Consider the following 18168-nt stretch of genomic DNA (forward strand, 5'->3'; position numbering starts at 1 on the left):
GCGATCGTAAGTGTGAATAGATTTTTTTGCTCGTGTATGCCCCTCCGCGTATGCATAGAAACCAACCTGTTGAGCGCACGCGTCAATTGTCTTCAATCAGGGCTCACAAAAGTCATCTGATGATGGAGCAGTTAGCGAATGCGGCGCCAAGCTTTGCGCCTTTATCTCCGTCGATGTGCCAATCGGTGTCGCGTGTGGCAGGAGTGAGGCGCGTGTGGTGGTAACAATAGGGCTCATCACCCCGGGTGCCTATAAATAACTCAGTGATGGGGTACCAGTAACATTGTACAGCGTAACGGTCGGAAGCAACACACTGCCAACAGCTCTCTCTCTCTGCGTGTACAACAATTTCGATGCTGCTACTGCTTTACGCTTTAACTCATACCGCTTTGCCTTGCTCTGTGATCATAATCCACACCGAAGACGATTTCACATCAACCGCTTAGATACCCACTTGAGGTGAGATTTTAATTTCGGGTTTGCTGGCTAGTAGCTAGCTACTGACCAGTGGTACACTCTTTCCTGCAGGCGCGATGCCATGATTGCCCGCCGCCAGCAATTAGCCGGTGTGCTGTCCGTTTAACGGTGGCTCGTCGTCGTACGGTGCTGGTTTCACTGGCAACCGATGGGGCATTCAGGCCATTACCCTGGATTGTTTACGTCGTTTGTGCGTATCGCCATTATGTCCAATTATGTTATTAGAGCTGAGAAACAATCTGCTTATGCACGCTAAATCAACTCTTTTTATTGACTGTCCATTTAACGATAATCCAATTTACTCTTGTCGCTTACAGAGAGAATCAACAACAGCCATGACCATGTCAATAACCGACGGAAATTACCGAAGTTTGTCGACGCAGTTCCAGTACATGAGCAACGCCGACATGGACTGGGACATAAACGACCCCGTAGTGCCAAAGGTAAGAGATCAGTTTTAATGGACGTTTGAAATTGAAAAGTCTAGACAATTAGTGGACACTCTCGGCGGGCTATCCCGGATAACATTTCGGATTAAAAATTGTTTCAAAGCTGAAATAAGAAATGTTTTATTCGGCCCAGAGGCAACCCTGTTTCACTCTATCAAAGTTCTTAGTCTAAGCCTATTCATCTAGAAACGAACTTCCCGGGAAAGGGAGACATGGGTATGTGTGTGTATTCCCTCCCAATAAGTCCATCTCATTTACTGGCAAATTCTGTTCTCATTGAGTCAATATCTACGCGTATTGTCGTTCTTATGGTAAACTTTAGGTATAGGCTTTATTTACCGGCCAGCTCTCCCGTTTTGTTTACGCTGCTCATTTGAGATCGCCTCTTGTCTTCCAACAAAGCAGACTCCCGTGAAAGCATATGAAAGCTAAACTTTCTAAAGTAAAGAAACAATCTTCAGTCTGTTCGGAGCCTATTACATTGATTGTGTGGTTTGGTCCACACAATACGGCTTCAATGCGAATCGCTTTCTTTTGTACAGCTGCGGTCGCCCAGTTGACCTTTCACCCGCCTGACAGACGGCCGTGCGTACACCCTTCTTTTCTGGGGTACCCATCTTGCTTCGGGATCGCGACATTTGCTTTCGCGATTTCAATGGTTTTGTCATTTGTCAAGTTGACTTATAATCGTGCCAGCCGCCACGCACGTGTCGCACATAGAACATCATAATAATATATAACCTATTTTTATAGCTTGTTTGTTTGACCCCAGATACGAGGGCGTGCATTATTAAAATAATATAATTTTCATCATATTTGCTGCTAGTTACATGTTGTAGTATTTTTCTGCGAGTATACTAGACGGCGATCGCAGTGAAACCGGAACAGAGTCTCAATTTTCTTTATATTTTTTTATTTTATTTTAGCCATGCGTTTACGATCAATTCAAGGAGTGGACGGAGGGTCACACGAGGCTAATCTATGAAGGAAGTAACGTAGATGCCAAGAAACACTGTAGTGGTTGGGCCATGAGAAATACAAACAATCATAAATGTTCCATTCTTAAAAAATCTTGCCTTGGAGTTGTGATATGTGATAGAGACTGTACGCTGCCGACCGGGGAAAAAATCAGTCTTAGACCAGCAATATGCGACAAGGCACGAAAGAAACAACAAGGTAGGTTTCAAAAACTTCATCCCATACTCGTCTTCATCTATGTTTTCCACACGTTAAAACTTGTTAATTGCCCGATAATGCAGCGTGGCTATAACTAATTTTCTACTGTTTTTTTTTTTTATAATCCACAGGAAAGCTTTGTCCAAATCCTGACTGTACCGGAAAGCTGGAGATTCGACCATGTCGCGGACACGGCGGTTATCCCGTAACCCACTTTTGGAGGCACGAGAGTGATGCTATTTATTTTCAATCCAAGGGCGTGCACGACCACAGCCGTCCAGAAGCAAAATTCACCGCAGAGGCTCGCCGCAGTCTGGGCACTAAGAGATACAAAAAAATATTCAACTACTTTGCCAAGGAAGGAGTGGTGAGTTTTCTTTTCCTTTCTTGATCGAAAATGTTTGATTCTCCGAAATATCGAACTTTTACGCTTCGCCAAAAACATTTTTTTTTTCTCGCATTATTAAAACCAGCTTGACGCGGAACGAAAGTGACCCTGTCTTATCAACTGGTCAAGTTTTACAATCACTTAAACTTGGCGCGTGTTTGTATCCCCGAGGCATGAGCATATGCTCATATGGGTTAGCCCATACCCATTGACGCTATTGTAATAGACAATGCCCTCTCGCCGGTCATAAATCCCCTCAACTATTCACCTATTGACACAGTGTTTATTTTCTGCGTTCACCTGCAGTACGCCGCCTACGGCAAATCACCACTGTTGAAAAGAAATTTTATTATATATGTGAGCGCGATGACTTTTCATCCTTTGGTACCTCCATCCTTTTTACAAATTACAGGGTACGGGTCTAGGGGTTTCTTAAGATCTCTTGTCTTGGTAGTAAAGCTGTGTAATCTCGTAAAACGTGCGAGACTGCAAGTAATCACCCAATCATTCGTGTACCCAGTTGTGTCTCCTTTACCGGCAATCACTAAATTATCACGATCACTTTTTTTTCTACAGAACAACCAGTTATTTTGTGGCCTTGATGTATACTTATCAAAATCCAGCCCTTTGAAGAGAGCGGCCGAAACCGCCGAATTTGAGAAGGTTAAAATCGAGCCTTCGGTCAAGAGACAGTGTATGGACCAGGAAAAAGAGTTAAACGGTAAGTTGAAAACCCGAGATGCACAACGTGAAACTTCACTTCAAACTTTGTAAATGACAACCTTGACTACAACACAACAAAACAACGTATTTTGTTAACGATTCAATTCTTTTTATTTCCACAGGCCTAATAAATCATATTATCGATGCCAAATCTATGGTGCCCGATACAGTGATGCAGTATGTTACCAAGACAACCGTTAGTGATGCGTCTCCTCTCGACTCGAAGGCTTCAGTCTTCCCGATACGGATGGTGGAGAATCAGTACAGCGGGATGGAATCAACTCTATGCGAGAACAACCATTACCAACAGAGGGCGCAGTGTGTACCAGGTGACGTTACCAGCGCAAACAGTTGTCAACTGGCCAATGGCTTCAATCAATCAACAATTTGCTATTCTCCTGTTAGTTTCCATGACAACCAGGCGGTACCAAACGGACAAACTTTCCCCAATGCGTCCTCACCTGTCACGAGCCTAGATACTAGCTCTATATACCAAAACAGTTCGTCGCCAGCAGTTAGCCGCTATGATCACATACCAACCGCCAATGACTGTGAACAATTGAATGTTAATGACGTCATGACTGACGTCATCAAGACTATGGCATCACCAAACAATTCCACGTGCCAGTTTGTTAATAATATGCAAGACAGCCTCGACGGTCGACGAAGCAGCTCACCGCGTGACTACTTGCAGCTCGATTCATACAAACTACCACATATTACTTCGTTCCTAGGCCAAAGCAAAGCCCCAAGACAAGTGCCATCGCCGATGCTATCACCAGTGCCGTCACCGACTCAGCTAAGCCCATGCGGTAGTCCCTATGCCAGCAGTTGCCTTAGCAACCAACTAGACTCTTGTGGCGATCTTGAATCTCTAGACGTTAAACTGTTTGACCAATCGCCAGTCCCCGAGACTAGCAATATTCTTTCTCAGCTTCGAGGCATTCTAGACTTTCCAGAAATTTTTGACGAACTTCCCCTTTCCACCGAAGCCCACAACGACTCCGGCTATCACGACGTTGCTTACACCGGCTTCCAAAGAATGAACTCGTCCTCCGGTTACCACAGCGCTCAATACAGCGACTGTGCATGGAAACAACCAATCACAACAGCTTACGATATACCATCGGTGCTTTAAAGACTAGATCGACAGAGGGCGCTGTGACCCATACGGACACATGCCCGCATGAACATGAAATGTCATTTGTTTTATCAACTGAAATAAGTTAAACCAAATAAATATTTTTATTTCTAGAGTACACAGACCATTCATTTTACTCAAATGTGCAATGGGAGTTTTACGCTCCATTTTAAAATGTTTGGTCTGCTTTTATCCAGAGACGTTTTCGTAGTAAATTGTTTGTGAACAACGATATATAATATTTATACAGATAAAAGTGGTAATCACACGAAATTATTTAAAAAAAATCATTTTTTTTCTTTTTTCTGAAATAATACTAAATTTGGTACCACGTGACCCAAATTGCAATACAGAGCATGCAATGATATTTATAGAGAAAGTACTATAGTTGTTGTTGTTATTATTATTAGATATTTTTAAAGTCTGTGATGTTTTTTTAAAAAGAGATTAAACTTATGTATTTGGTGCTTTTTAAAAAAAAGTCGCTGGAAACCAATAAAATCAAATTTATTATGTTAATACTTTCTTTTCTATATTTGTTGTATTGATGCCCGCCTCAAGGCTCCTCACATCGAAGCGTGTTCAGGGATTTGTCGTATTCTCGGGTGAACATCCGGGAGTTTTCACCGCCTGGCAACCATCACGGTGAAAACAAAGGCCGAAAACTCTCGGAAAAAAAAAAGTGCTTTAGAATAGCTGTCGGGACTCCCCTGAACAGTGTAACAACATTACCCTTACACGTGCAACATATATTAATTTGGTTGCCCAGGGTTACTTCAAGGTTGATTTTGTGCTGTTTCCTCGACTTTAGTTGTTTTCACCGCCTTTTCGACCGGCGTTCCACAGCAGCTTGCAAAGAGCCCATAATACGCAGTAAGGCGGTGCGCGTCTTAGCTACGTGGAACGTCTTGTGGCGTAGCTCCGCCCGAGACTATGACTAATATGAATGGACGACGTCGCTGAGATCTATGTGTCTCCTTGGCTACCGCAATTGAGTACATTTCATAAATGAGACTTATTGAAGTTCACTGAGATATCATGATGCCGATATATTCTATTGATTCTGAATATTCACAGTCTTCCCAGTCTACAACTTCAAATCGTTAAGGGACTGTAAGTTTAAGGTAGCAACTCGCGTTCGTGGCCTCCCATTTTTACCCCCTTTTTTCTGGCTAACAATAACGCTCTTTGTGGAAAGTTTACATTTCTATCATTAGACATGCGTTCAGAATTGGTGGCGTGAAAAATAGGTTTCGAAAATTTACAACGTTTTCCCTCAAAAGACGCATAAGTTAGTTTTTCACTTTAAGTCTTGTAACTTCAAAATAAAAAATCCAATTGACGCGCTGAATGGTTCAAGCAATGGATGTTTAATTCGCGCGTGTGAATGTGTTTGACGCTGACTGTTTATTTATTTTTTATGTTTTTTTTTTTTTTTCAAAACCATCATTTTTGACAGTCTTTATATGAGGTTAATTTGAACAAGATGTAAAAATTTCAAACAAATCGGATCACCCACTTTTTATTTACCGGAAAGTTAGCCGAGGCGGGCGAATGAAATTGGAGAAAACATCAGTTTTGTAACGAATACGGTTCACAATTCACTGACAATGATGAATTTTGCTATAGTCATTGTTGTTTTTCTATTTTTACCTTTTCCATTTGTTTTTGTAACGATATTTATTTTTAAAATTTTTAAGTCGGGGAGAAAAATACGTTCTATTTACGGCGGCCATTTTTAATTCTCTATAAACATGCCGTGCTGTTTTAGAAGACAATCTACACTTGTTAAGCATCTGCAAACAATGTTGTTGTAGTGTTAATTGTAGAACAAGGGATGTCGATGAGGCATTGTATTATATTTCATATTTATTTTTTTTGTTCGATCTCAATGTCAACTCGAGACTTATATTTATCAGACACAAGATTGTAATGTAAATATATAGGTAAACGGAAGATTGCTGCGTCTAATATAGAGTATACCACTTTCCCGGAAGTAGCAAGACTGGGGTGCAAAAATACTCCTGCTTTGCCATGGCGGAAAATACCAACATGTCAGGTTGTTGATAGTCGGTAGAAGGGAATTTTATTTTTACGACATCGATTGGTACACCCAGAAACACAATATAACGCGTGCAAGTTTACGTTACAGCCAAAACTGTATGGATGAGCATGCGAAACGTCACATTTCGACTTCCGGGAAAGTAAATCAACGCATGGTGGCGCTGTAGCCAATACGCGCGGCTGGGGGTGGAGAGCGACCCAAATTATAAGCTACGATCTTCTGGGATCTATGGTCAAAGTATTAGGCGTTGGATATTTGAATATTGTTTCATATTGCTACTCTTGTGTAAACAATTAAACTTCCTTGACAACGTGACATATAACGCGTTTGATCGTACCCTTCGTTGAAAGAGAAACACGACATCTTCAGTTAGCGAATTTGACTCCATGCAAGAATTAACAGAATCTTAAAGGGGACCGCTCAATCCCATGGATTGCACCACAGTCCCTCAAGGGAGGGACTGTGATTGCACCAAAGAATCATGGAACACTATTGTTAATCTATCTTTTGTTATCCATTGTTATTCTAATCCGGAAAGTAAACTTGTTGTGAGATTAGGCTTAACTGGAAGTGCCCCTTTAAGGTTTAGCAAACAAGCTTGTCTCTGGCTGGTCTGAATGTTATAGGTGCCAGTATTGATTATCCAATCGGACAGGGACGAACTGGTACCAAAAACTGGTCAATTGGTCCACCAAAAAACGGAAGGGGTGGGTAGTGTTATAGTCGTATCTTGTCTGTCATAACAGAACCCATACAGACGAACTATTTATGATCGTGTGTTCACGAACTCAAGTATATTGTTTAAAGCGTGGTGGTCGTCGCGCAGCGCGTGTTGGAATTTCATGTAAATAAACAATGCATTTTACACGCGTTGTATACGTCGCTATGAGTCCCATATCGAACAGGACGCGGCACGACGACTGCCGCCCTTTATTATTCAAGAATGACTAAATATCGCTTGCATCTCCTAAACATCTATACATTGTCTTTTATATATAGCCATATTACAGCCACTTCTATGCTTGCACTTTAAAGAGAAGAAAAATTATACCAATATTATTTGTAACTGGCGTTTCCAACAATAATTACACTAAATAGTCATACTGAATGTTGGCTATTAAAAGATCTGACGGCCCGACCCCAGGGGCCCGACGGCCGTTCTGGACTTTTCAAAAACGCACAGATTACCAGTCCGCCATTGCAATTGGGCACAATATTATAAGTACATGCTATGGCTTAGACTGGCAAAGCCGTAGCCCGATATGTAGGCGTGAGTAGGCCCTCGCCGGCTGAACGGCGTCAGTTGGGTTTGGAGCGAGCATCGCGGAGGGCGCAACTCACGCGACCTCGTCGGGCTAGCCAAGCCAAGCCATGGCAACGTGGGGAATTCTACAAAGTCGTTCTGAAGGAATTATTGTATAAAATTGCCACGACTAGGTCAGTCTAGCATTGGCTCTAAAAGCTGCTGCTACCACCACGGCGAACCACTGCATTTCAAATAAATACCGCTGAGGGCAGAATGCACTATAAACCATTCGAGGTGAGCAGGGCACATTCGGGGACTCGAGTCATGTGCTGATCTGTGTCTAAAAAAAAACTGTTGGCGGGAAAATATGAATATATTCTTGCAATTCAAGTTACATTACACAAGTAGATAATAAAATAGGACGCTACAACTTGGGTGTTGGCTACAGTGGGTCGGAATGGGTACCAAGTTTCAGTAACAATATTGTTTTTTCTTCGTTACGAAGTATGTTGAGGAAAATATTGTTTTCAACGTTACACCTGGCATTGACAGTGATTGATGGAGTAGTAAGAGTTTATTTATGAGACAGAATCGGCCAGCAAAGGAGCGCAATTAGTTCACATTAAAACTGATAACTTTGTTTGGTATCGAGCATTCCGCAGATCCAGGGGTGTTAACAATTCCATTCAAGTTGTTGACAGATGACTGTCATTTTTCCGGCTGGGGGTCCCAGGAAAAAACAGGAAGACCAAGCTATTTTGAAATTGAATAAAGGGGGCATGCCCTTTTCCCATATATTAGAAATAAAATTTATCATTAATAAAAAATATCAAAACAAAGGTATATAACATAACCTGGTATATGAAATATTTGTAACTCCTATATGTCAATATCACCACCACCATTTCAAAATCACAAGTGCTATTTAACACGGATGCCATCATCACCACTGTCATGGACAACACCAACATGGATCACACAATCACCGTTGCCATGACTGAAAACACTGTCATGGACGGCATCATCACATTTTACTAAAATATGTATATGATATTTAGAGGAGTAAACAATTGTCACTTCCGGTCTGTTATACTATACCATGAATATTTACTTTTGAGGTATAAATTTTGGTATGTGTATGTTCTTGGATATTTCAGTTTCGTTGTCCTATACTTTGTTTAGTAATTCGGACTTCCCAGATTGCGTAAAAACGGATAGTTCGTGATTTTGACACATAAAATGCCTTGGCTAACTCGTAAGCTGAGGGATGGTCGCTTAGGTATATACACTCTAACTTGCAGTATGTAGACCTAAATGCACTGAACAATGAAAAACAAATTGCCTTGCGCAAAAGTATGTTCGATATGATAACATAAACACGGTTTTCACCATCGCTTATTATGACACCCTCAAAAGCGAGTGATTCGATTTTCCCTCAAGGGTAAACAATGGTTAATTCGTGTTTTGTACTATGATTTGAACCGGGAATTTGAATCAGTTTCATGTGCTTCGCGTTTTCATTTGCCTTTAATAGCATTTGGGGTTCATCACTGCCGTCCCTGGAATCTTACCGATATCGATTATTCGCAATTTCTGTAGCCATCGCCATTGTCGCCATTAATTCACACACACAAAAAAACCTCGTGATGTAATAGTTTGAAATGTTTTTCACCCTTGTCGTCTATTTTAATTAACCTAATCCTAATAGACCATTTTCCGTTCACTGCGAGAACCACGCGTTATGCGTGAAATCGAACGTAAAAACAGGACAAACAAAGGTCATAGCGTCGTAGTCGCGTCAAACATCGCGTGGGATTCGACAAACGCGAAAGTATTTCGGGGACATTTCCATGCTTAATAATGTGCTGTTCACATTTGATGATAGGCAATTTTGATGAAGTAAGGGTATTCGGAAGCAATATTCCTCTGTCGAAGATCGGCCGGTCAATGTAAGCTGCGAAATAAAGAAATTCTAGTTCAAAATCAAATCGTTCGATTTTTGCGGCAGACGTTCGACGCGCGTCTTTCATGCATCTCGCGAGATCTCGCAATTGTTCGGAAAATCACCTATTATCCAGACCAGAGTGAATACATTTTTTTCTGTGGATTATTAATTTCCTTGAACAATATTGAACCATCCTTCTGGAACACCAATAACACTAATACTTACAGTATGCCACTAAAGCAGTATAACAAGAATGCATGATGTAACGCCCATTCTATAAATGGTCAAATGTTCCTTGGTAGATGTAAGAAACTAGGTGATGGTAGTGATAATATCAGAGCATGGGTATATATGGACGGTATTCCCAGGTTTAACACCAGTTCTTAGTGACATTAATTCTCAACTCCGATGAAAGAACCAGTTACTGTGACAAAGTCCTACTCACTGCGAAACCTACTCACTATTGATGAAGCTACAAGTATAATCACAGGGAGCCCAGGAACTATAATCAACTGTAATACGCAGTCTCTATGAGCGGCGGCGGGGGGGGGGGGTATCGGCTGGTATCTAGTGTAAGAAATAGTCTATTTCTTACACTAGATACCAGCCGATACCCCCCCCCCCCGCTCATAGAGACTGCGTATTACAGTTGATTATAGTTCCTGGGCTCCCTGTGGTATAATATAAATCAAAAGTCCGGGGGGGGGGGTCACTGTATTTTCAGACCATGCGAGGGGGCACACTGTGTTGTTGTTGTTTTGCTCGGGGGGAGGGCAAAAATCTATTCATGCTTTTGCGAAATCAGATTCCCCAGCACCCCGACCAGAGAAAATGACCAATCCCTCGACGAAGCCAATAAGGCACTCACGCTCAGTATTCAGAGTATTGCGTGATGGGAACTTGAAAACGGGAGGAACTCTGCCATTAGTTTGACAGTTTCGTCGCTGTTATATACTATCTCAGACTACTAAATATCGATATAGTAGTCTGAACGCAATACCCCGGCGCAGTATAACAGTAATATGATTTTGGGTAATGGGTAATTGCTTATTTTTCGAGAACATGGTGGTTTGGTAAATATCAAGTCTGATACATACATATATTAACATTTTTAGGTTTAACACTTTTTGCTGTACATGACAAATTCTCTACAAGAAGTAGCAATAACCCAGCCCCAAATGTATGTCCCAAATGGACATCTCGTCTTATCTGCCACCAGAGGGCGCTAAAGAAAGCTTTCGTTTTGGCGGCCATTTTGAAAATGTACTTCTCGTCTATTTTCGTGTGGAGATGTCACTAATCTGATTTATTTGTGTTTTCTTCTACGCGAATCGAATTTACAGGCCAATTTTAGACCTAAATGTAAGTATTATATACTAGAGACTTGGTGTGTTGTTGTTTATTAACAACCATGTCGAAGATTGTGATATTCGGGAAAGAAAATTTGTGATGCCGAGCAACTGTTTCGGCTCATTTCCGCTGGTTGTGGTCCTTTTCAGTCTCAGAGCATTTCGGGCCACCTCATTTGCCATATCGAGCCTTGTTTTCATTTTCAAATTGGGCAGGGAGTGTTGGTATCTCATATTTGTTCATGTTTCTAAATATCATGATTATTTAATTCAATTGAAGTATATACACTGTATGTCACAGTCACCTTGTTTTACATTTAAGTCAGCAAGGCGCTTTACCCCGAAACGAAGACTGTTTTTAAATCAAGACAATTCACCAAATCTAGAGACAAGTGTAGGCCTAGATCAGGTGACAATCACTCGATCAGAGACATTTTTTGACAACCCGAGGCGCCTTTTATGTGGATTTTGCGCATTTAGAACAGCCCAACAACAAACACGTTCATTTTAAGAGTCCGTTACCAGTGTTCGAAAAAAATCGCCTTTGTTTTTTCGTTTTTTTCATACTGGAAAAATATAGTAAATGTCTCCAGATTTGGGAGGGGGTATTCTCTCAATTTCTTAACCTAATTTATTCACACCTAAAACATTGGGAGATTTGACAAAAATGAAATTCTTTAATAGATGCTAGTCGGGAGAATGTTTCCTTGTCTAAAAGTTGGGGGAGAAAAGTGCCTTGCTTGGTCGTTAAGATTTGGTGAGGGCTGGATTAAAAACAAAATTACAGATTTTCTCCATAATATTTTCATAGTAATCACAATTACATGCAATGTTAGTGATGGTATTCTGGCGAAATTCATGTCCATTTCAGACCAGGACATTTTTTAAAAAGTATCTATATTCATCTACTAATATTTTGAAGTGAAGGAGTTGTAACCTGTGCATGCACAGGAGTCCTTAGTGACGATGACAACCCACTCTAAAACTGCAAATGCTCATGGTAGATGTTTATTTTTAAAGGACAAACTATGGCCATCTGCTGCATATGCAACTGATGAGCTATACTATACATGTACAAAGTTAGTGTATTTTATTGATAATACAATCGATGTACAATACAATACAAGAGATGTTTTGTTAAGTATAATTAATATAAACTATTTATAAATTTGAAATGATGTTCAAACACCATTTGACCAATAACAATGACTTGGCAGATGAATAATATCACAAAATAACTATCCGGCCATTGTGGCCTTTGACCATTATATAATAATTCCCCCGTTACTTGAAAAAAATTACATTTTAACAATTTAACTTTCTGTACGAAACTATAGTGACAGTATTACTGAAATATGTTTCTGCTGACAATCAATTTGCAGTGTGTTAAATACATTTGTTGGAATCTACGTTCATTAATTAATAATTAATTATCCACCGTGAGTGATAAATAAAATAAATTCTTTGTTTCCAGTAACCCTGTACCGATCAATTTTTGGGGTGAAATCAAAAAGTTTATTTTATGCAGATTAGTTATGGTCCACAATTATCATATACCTCATATTACCAACCTCGTAACGCTATGAGAAGTGTGCCCTCACATCAGGGCAATAATTTCCTGTATTAGGCCTAGGTCAGCGCGTCATGCTATCAATAAACTAGTGTTGATGTGAACTTAGAATATTATCAAGTATGTGAAACTGATTAGAAAAAATATTCAATTACAAATTCTTGTTTCAGCTTTGTTGAAAGAAAGGTTGTTTTCACCATGAAGTCTGGCCCAGAGTTTCAGGTAACTAGCTAGTCAGTTAGAAAATCATTTTACAAATTGTTAACAAATACAGAAACCACACTAATGTTGTTCCACAGGATAAAAGAGGTTTAAGCAAAAAGGATGAATTTGACCACATTTTCGATATTTCAAAACTAATTATCCTTGTTTATGGGTCAGGAATTCTTTAACATTTTTTTTTTACTTTCTATTCAGTTGGAGAATTTGATAATGAGTAAGAGTACGGGTGTCAAATATTTCAATGCTCTTGAGCAGTTTGTAGATCAGGATGTCCAAACACCACAAAGATGTAACAAATCAATATGTGATAAAGTAAAAACACACATACGACAGGTAGGTGACTTAACAGTGCTGTCCAAGCTGTAACATACCGATAACTGCAAAGCTGGCTCTTCAATGGCTGCCTTTTTCATAAAAACTTCATTGTTATCAATTTGTGGTATGTAACTAAAGGTACCTTGAATATGAATTTGGGAAACTGTTTTGAAAACAAACTAAACTAGCTTTAAGTCAGCTAAAACCTATCTAAATGTTAAGTTTTGCTTGGATTGCAGTTGTACCTATACAGTACTATCCAGGTGTCACTTAACTTAGCTATACCTTTTAGCTGGCATAAAGCTAGCATAGATTCACCATGAATATCATAAGTCAAATACCTACAAACAAAAAATGATATTTTTAATGAAATGATACTTTAAGTGTTTATGAAAAGATAAAGTTGCCTGAAAGCCAGCTTGGAAGTTAAGGTAGAGATGTAGGTTCGTGGGCACTTGGGAGTGAAATTTTTTTTTTTTTTGTGCTTTTTATTATCCAAACAGTCTTGGCTATAGACTGTTAAAATTTTGTAGAATTGTGAATAGTGGAACATATTCAAAAAACGATTTAAAAATATAGATAACAGGTGCAAACATTATCTCTTTTGAATGCTTAGCAAAATTTAGCAAGGCTGTACATAAATAATAAAAAAGAAAAATGGTGAAAAAAAGAAATGACAGGATCTCCATATTATGCATATTATTATTATATTTAACTTTTAACAAAACGATAATACAACTTCTTACTGAGTGAATTGTTATGCAAATTAGCAATTATCTCAGCTTCTTTTTAGTGCACATCCCAGAAATTTAAAAAAAAATAGCTCCTAGACGCTTTGACCTTTTATTTTGAAACAGTGTTACAACAATCCTACAGACAACTAGCCTGGGTGTTAACTTATGCATAAACTTGAAGTAGTGAAATTTGAGCTGCTGCCCTGCAAAATTGACAACTGGTAGACAGTTTTCAAGACGGCACTTTCTTCATAGTAAACAAATGTACCCATAAACCAATTTTTACAGGAAACAGAAACATGGTTTAGAAGCTAATTTTTTTTAAATCACTTTTGACCAAAAAAAGCACCTTTTTTTTGCATATTTCAAACTATAGTGTCCATAAAAAAAAATAGTAAAAAATTTAAAAATTCATACAATAAGCTTTCCGAAAATATATAGTTTTGTGGACAAGAGAGGTCATCTTGGTTTCCTAACTAACTAATTAAAATTCCTGTCAAGTAAACTGCATCTCTACCTTAAGTTATGCTTAAACTGTACATACAGCTAGTATTATTTTTTAATATTGATGAAAATTAGATACATTAGCTGTGTCCATCCTTGTATTTTAAATATTCCTCAGAGATCTTGAACTAAATTCATCACCTTCATGAAATTTACCTGTGTTCCCCAATAAAAATGTTTGACTGTATTACCTCATGTTGAAGAAATATTATTATACAGCGTGCCATAATTTTGCAATTTTGCACTGGGTATTTTCATCCTACCATATTAGGAAATGCGAATTCCAAATATGGAACGATTTCACACATAAGCGTCCTCTAATAATAAAAACAAACATGGCAGCCCCCAGAGTTTGACCGGACTCCCCACAAAGAAGTTCGCTCAATCTGTTCTCAACTTTTTGTATTTCTGCATTCCCAGGAGGAAAAGATGTATAATAATAAGGTTATTACGGTACAAGGATACCGAAAAGTATGCACTCAGAAAGTATGTTGCGTCAACCTCTGCTGCTGTACTGTCTTTATGCATACTTTTCAATATTCTCATAATAACCTCATAGTATTGACATCTTATTTAATGTTATCATGGTCATGAAACTTTTGTAATAAGAAGACTTGTTTTACAGGCTCTGGATGTTGGTAGCTATCAACGCTTGACTCTATTGCTGGACGTCATATCATATTTTGCAAGGTTTGAGAACTATGATGACGGACTACCAGTATTGTTAGATGCAGATATTGACAGATTATTAGGTAGGATTAAAAAATAATAATAGAATGTTGGAGGTGTCATGTTCGGCTGTGAAGTTATTAACAAAATACCAGAATGGTTATAAAGAAGTGAATGCTCAGTGGATTAAAGAGCATGTTTGATTATGCAAATTTTAAATATGTCACTAACTGCGCCTGGACTCTGAAAGTGAAAGTGATAGTTTAGTTGACGTGTACCTTTTCTTTCCGATGTCTGTTAAAAGATGTATATTATTTAATCAGGGGTTTTTCAGGAAAAAAACTGCAAGAGGGAGCGCTGCAGTTCAGCGGCGCCACCAAGTGGGAGAGATAGAGTTCTCTCTACCAGGGTGTGGAGTTTTTGATGATTCTAAGTTAAAATGGAGCATTCTATGGCTTTCTTGGGGCCAAAAATACTATCAGACAGGTCACAGTTGAAGACTGTAGCCACATGTGATCCCTGGTCAATCAAAATTTTATGGTGCCAGAGGATCTGCTCCCCAGCCTAAGGGGTGCATGGCCATGGCATGAGGGCACTGCGCCCCTGTTTCCTTGTTTAAAAAAATCCCTGATAATAAAGTTCTTACCAAAGTACCAGAATTTATGTCATATGCTTTGGCATATATGCACCCTAAATATTTGGTTTGTGTTTTAATCAGGTAATGAGGTCAAGGGATCAAAGGGAGTACAATAACCCAAGTGCAATAACATAAATTACTGTGGTTCTCAGTAGTATTTGTTAAAGAGCTAGGTTTATAATAATGTATGGTATACTATACTAAATAGGTCATTGTGTTAGGTATTGCTGAAGGGAATTGTTGCTGGGCATATATGCCAAAGCAATTGGTAATAATGATAAAAATGGTTTACTCGTCCTTTTAGCAAAAATAGCTTCAAGTGTATAAATAAATGTATTTTACAGTATTTTTAAAACGATATTTGTTATTGATAGTTAAAATATTCCAAGAAGCCAACAGTAAACTCATCCAAACTGATGACAATGAAACAATACTGGAACCAATAAGACTTATGCAGAAGTTATTTGATACCATCAATGTAAGTTAATGTCTTCATTTGTATATTATCGCACACTGGATTATACCAGGCTTATACTCACATCTGTACTCATTCTTTGACAATATACCGGTAATCTTTAGCTGATCTTTCGTTACAATGTCGTAAAAAAATAAAAATACAGCAATAGAAAAAAGCATGCATATTTGAGAGATGTTCTGACTAGCAGATACAGCCAGTGACTTATTATGATACAATTTTTAATTTTGGTTGTTCCTATATACATTTGTAGTCCAGAACCCCATCTGCTAAACATGTACTGAGCATAGGTTCAACGTTTTATTGCTGAGCAAATTCCAATGAATATATATTTATATTCATGTTTCTCAGGGGAGGTGGGGGTGATAATTTTTTTTTTATTTTACTTTCTGTGTTATCATATGCAAAAAATTGAATATTATTTTCAATAAAATTCTTATTTTAGTAGTATGTTTGGTGACATGCATTTACATTTTTTTTTGGTGCAAAAAACAAAGAAAGAAAAATTGTTTTTATATATACAAGATATATTAAATTAAAGTGTTAAACTCATGGCACCACATTTACAAGTCTTATGAAGTGTATACATGTCAATTAATATAAAACTTAAAGTGCCTGTGCAATGCCCACCCTCACGTTTCCCATTTTAGATCTGTGTCCCACTGAAAAGGGTAGTTATTGATTTTTTTGCTGAAAATGATTACTCGTATCCAAGTAAATTTGGGATATTTCTCGTGTTGTAGCCACGCCCACCTATCGTGGTCGACTGTTTCCGGATTTCCGACTCTCACCGAAAGTGCGCCACCAAATGACAAAATGTGAGAGAAAGTCGTACCCCTGAGCCGTAATAACACTGGTCGTTCAGTATACTTTTAAACGATATACATTTTTCGGTCGCCGTTTTTTCTTTTGTTTTTGTCTATTTTTTTTTTTTTTTTTTTTTGAGAGAGAGAGAGAGTTTTTAGATGTTGTGCTGTGGGCAGTTGCAGTGAAACGTATAGCCATAGTGTTATGTATTCACACTCGATCCAAAGGTGCGACATCACTTAACCTTAGATTCATTCAACTGTCCTCGTCCATAAAAAAACGACTAGGTTTAAAGAGAAACGCCGACAACGTAAACCTGGCGCAACACTTTTGAAAGAAATAGATTCCGGACCAGCCCATGATCACCGAGGCGGATTTCAGAAGAGAGAGAGACGTCCGGCAAGTGTTTCAAATCAGTTGACTTTTTTTGCGATCCTGATTATCGTTTTATAGAGACCATTTACATGTAGTCCCTGTTAAGTATAAGGTAGCAATCATTTTGACAGTGACACGAAAACGAAGCGTCGGACAAACAGGAAATTACACAGCCCTTACACACTGCTAACTGTTTTCATTTTCGAAGGCTAAAAGTTTCTGAATTGTTTGGTGATTGGTGTTGAATGTCGAATTCACACCTTCACACTTTTTTACCTCCATGCTTGCAGCTTGATCTGCGTAATAATTTATGAAATAAGAATCCGGGCTTGGTCAATGTGTTTCCACCATAGACCCTCTAACAGAGGGTCTATAGTTAATGGTTCCCACCAAATAAAGTTTTAATACGATGTTATAATTATGCCAATCACGCCATGGATCAAGCTAACTCGAATCCACTCTGAATTTATCTGTACGTGTGTCGATCTCAATTATTTTTGTTATCCAATTAAACGCCGCTTTTAACGCACTTGCCCTCGCCGTGACCCGACACGTTCACCTATTTCAACAAAATGTCAATTTATTTCCGCGCGGCTGTCATTTATTTAGTAACTGTGATTTGTCGTTTTTTAATTATTTTATAGTGATCACTATAGTCTAATGTTTAGAATGTCAAAATATGTTCTCTTTTATTTTAATTTTGAAAGTTTTACTCAGACGACTGATGAAATAAAACAGTGTAGTGACGTGCCTAGTAACCTGCTAAATAACAAGATAATTCCGACGTCAAATTCTATTTTGTCCAGCAACAGTGTACAAACGTGCGGCGGTGTCGGTGACGATCACGGTGACCAGCTACACCAGAACGGACATATTTCGCATCTAACTCAACCCCATGCAA

General features: G+C 38.8%; 2 protein-coding genes across 2 annotated transcripts in view; both read left to right on the forward strand.

Annotated features, from left to right (window-relative positions):
- The first annotated feature begins 334 nt into the window (after positions 1–334).
- On the forward strand, positions 335–4873 carry Gcm (Gcm transcription factor). Its single transcript, NM_001168081.1, is given in 6 exon segments — positions 335–459; positions 795–920; positions 1853–2102; positions 2234–2469; positions 3067–3211; positions 3336–4873. Coding segments are annotated over 5 exon segments (1755 nt in total). The 5' UTR covers positions 335–459; positions 795–812; the 3' UTR covers positions 4352–4873.
- Positions 4874–12727: 7854 nt separating this feature from the next.
- Positions 12728–18168, forward strand: part of LOC102802393 (uncharacterized) — a 49752-nt gene continuing 44311 nt past the window's right edge. Inside the window, exons 1-4 of the mRNA XM_085492963.1 lie at positions 12728–12751; positions 12947–13084; positions 14930–15056; positions 15985–16088. Of these exons, the coding sequence (XP_085349089.1) occupies positions 12728–12751; positions 12947–13084; positions 14930–15056; positions 15985–16088 (393 nt within the window). The remainder of the gene's footprint in view (positions 12752–12946; positions 13085–14929; positions 15057–15984; positions 16089–18168) is intronic.

This window comes from Saccoglossus kowalevskii, chromosome 18 (genome assembly GCF_978046115.1).
Source record: "Saccoglossus kowalevskii chromosome 18, keSacKowa6.1, whole genome shotgun sequence".
Taxonomy (NCBI): domain Eukaryota; kingdom Metazoa; phylum Hemichordata; class Enteropneusta; family Harrimaniidae; genus Saccoglossus; species Saccoglossus kowalevskii.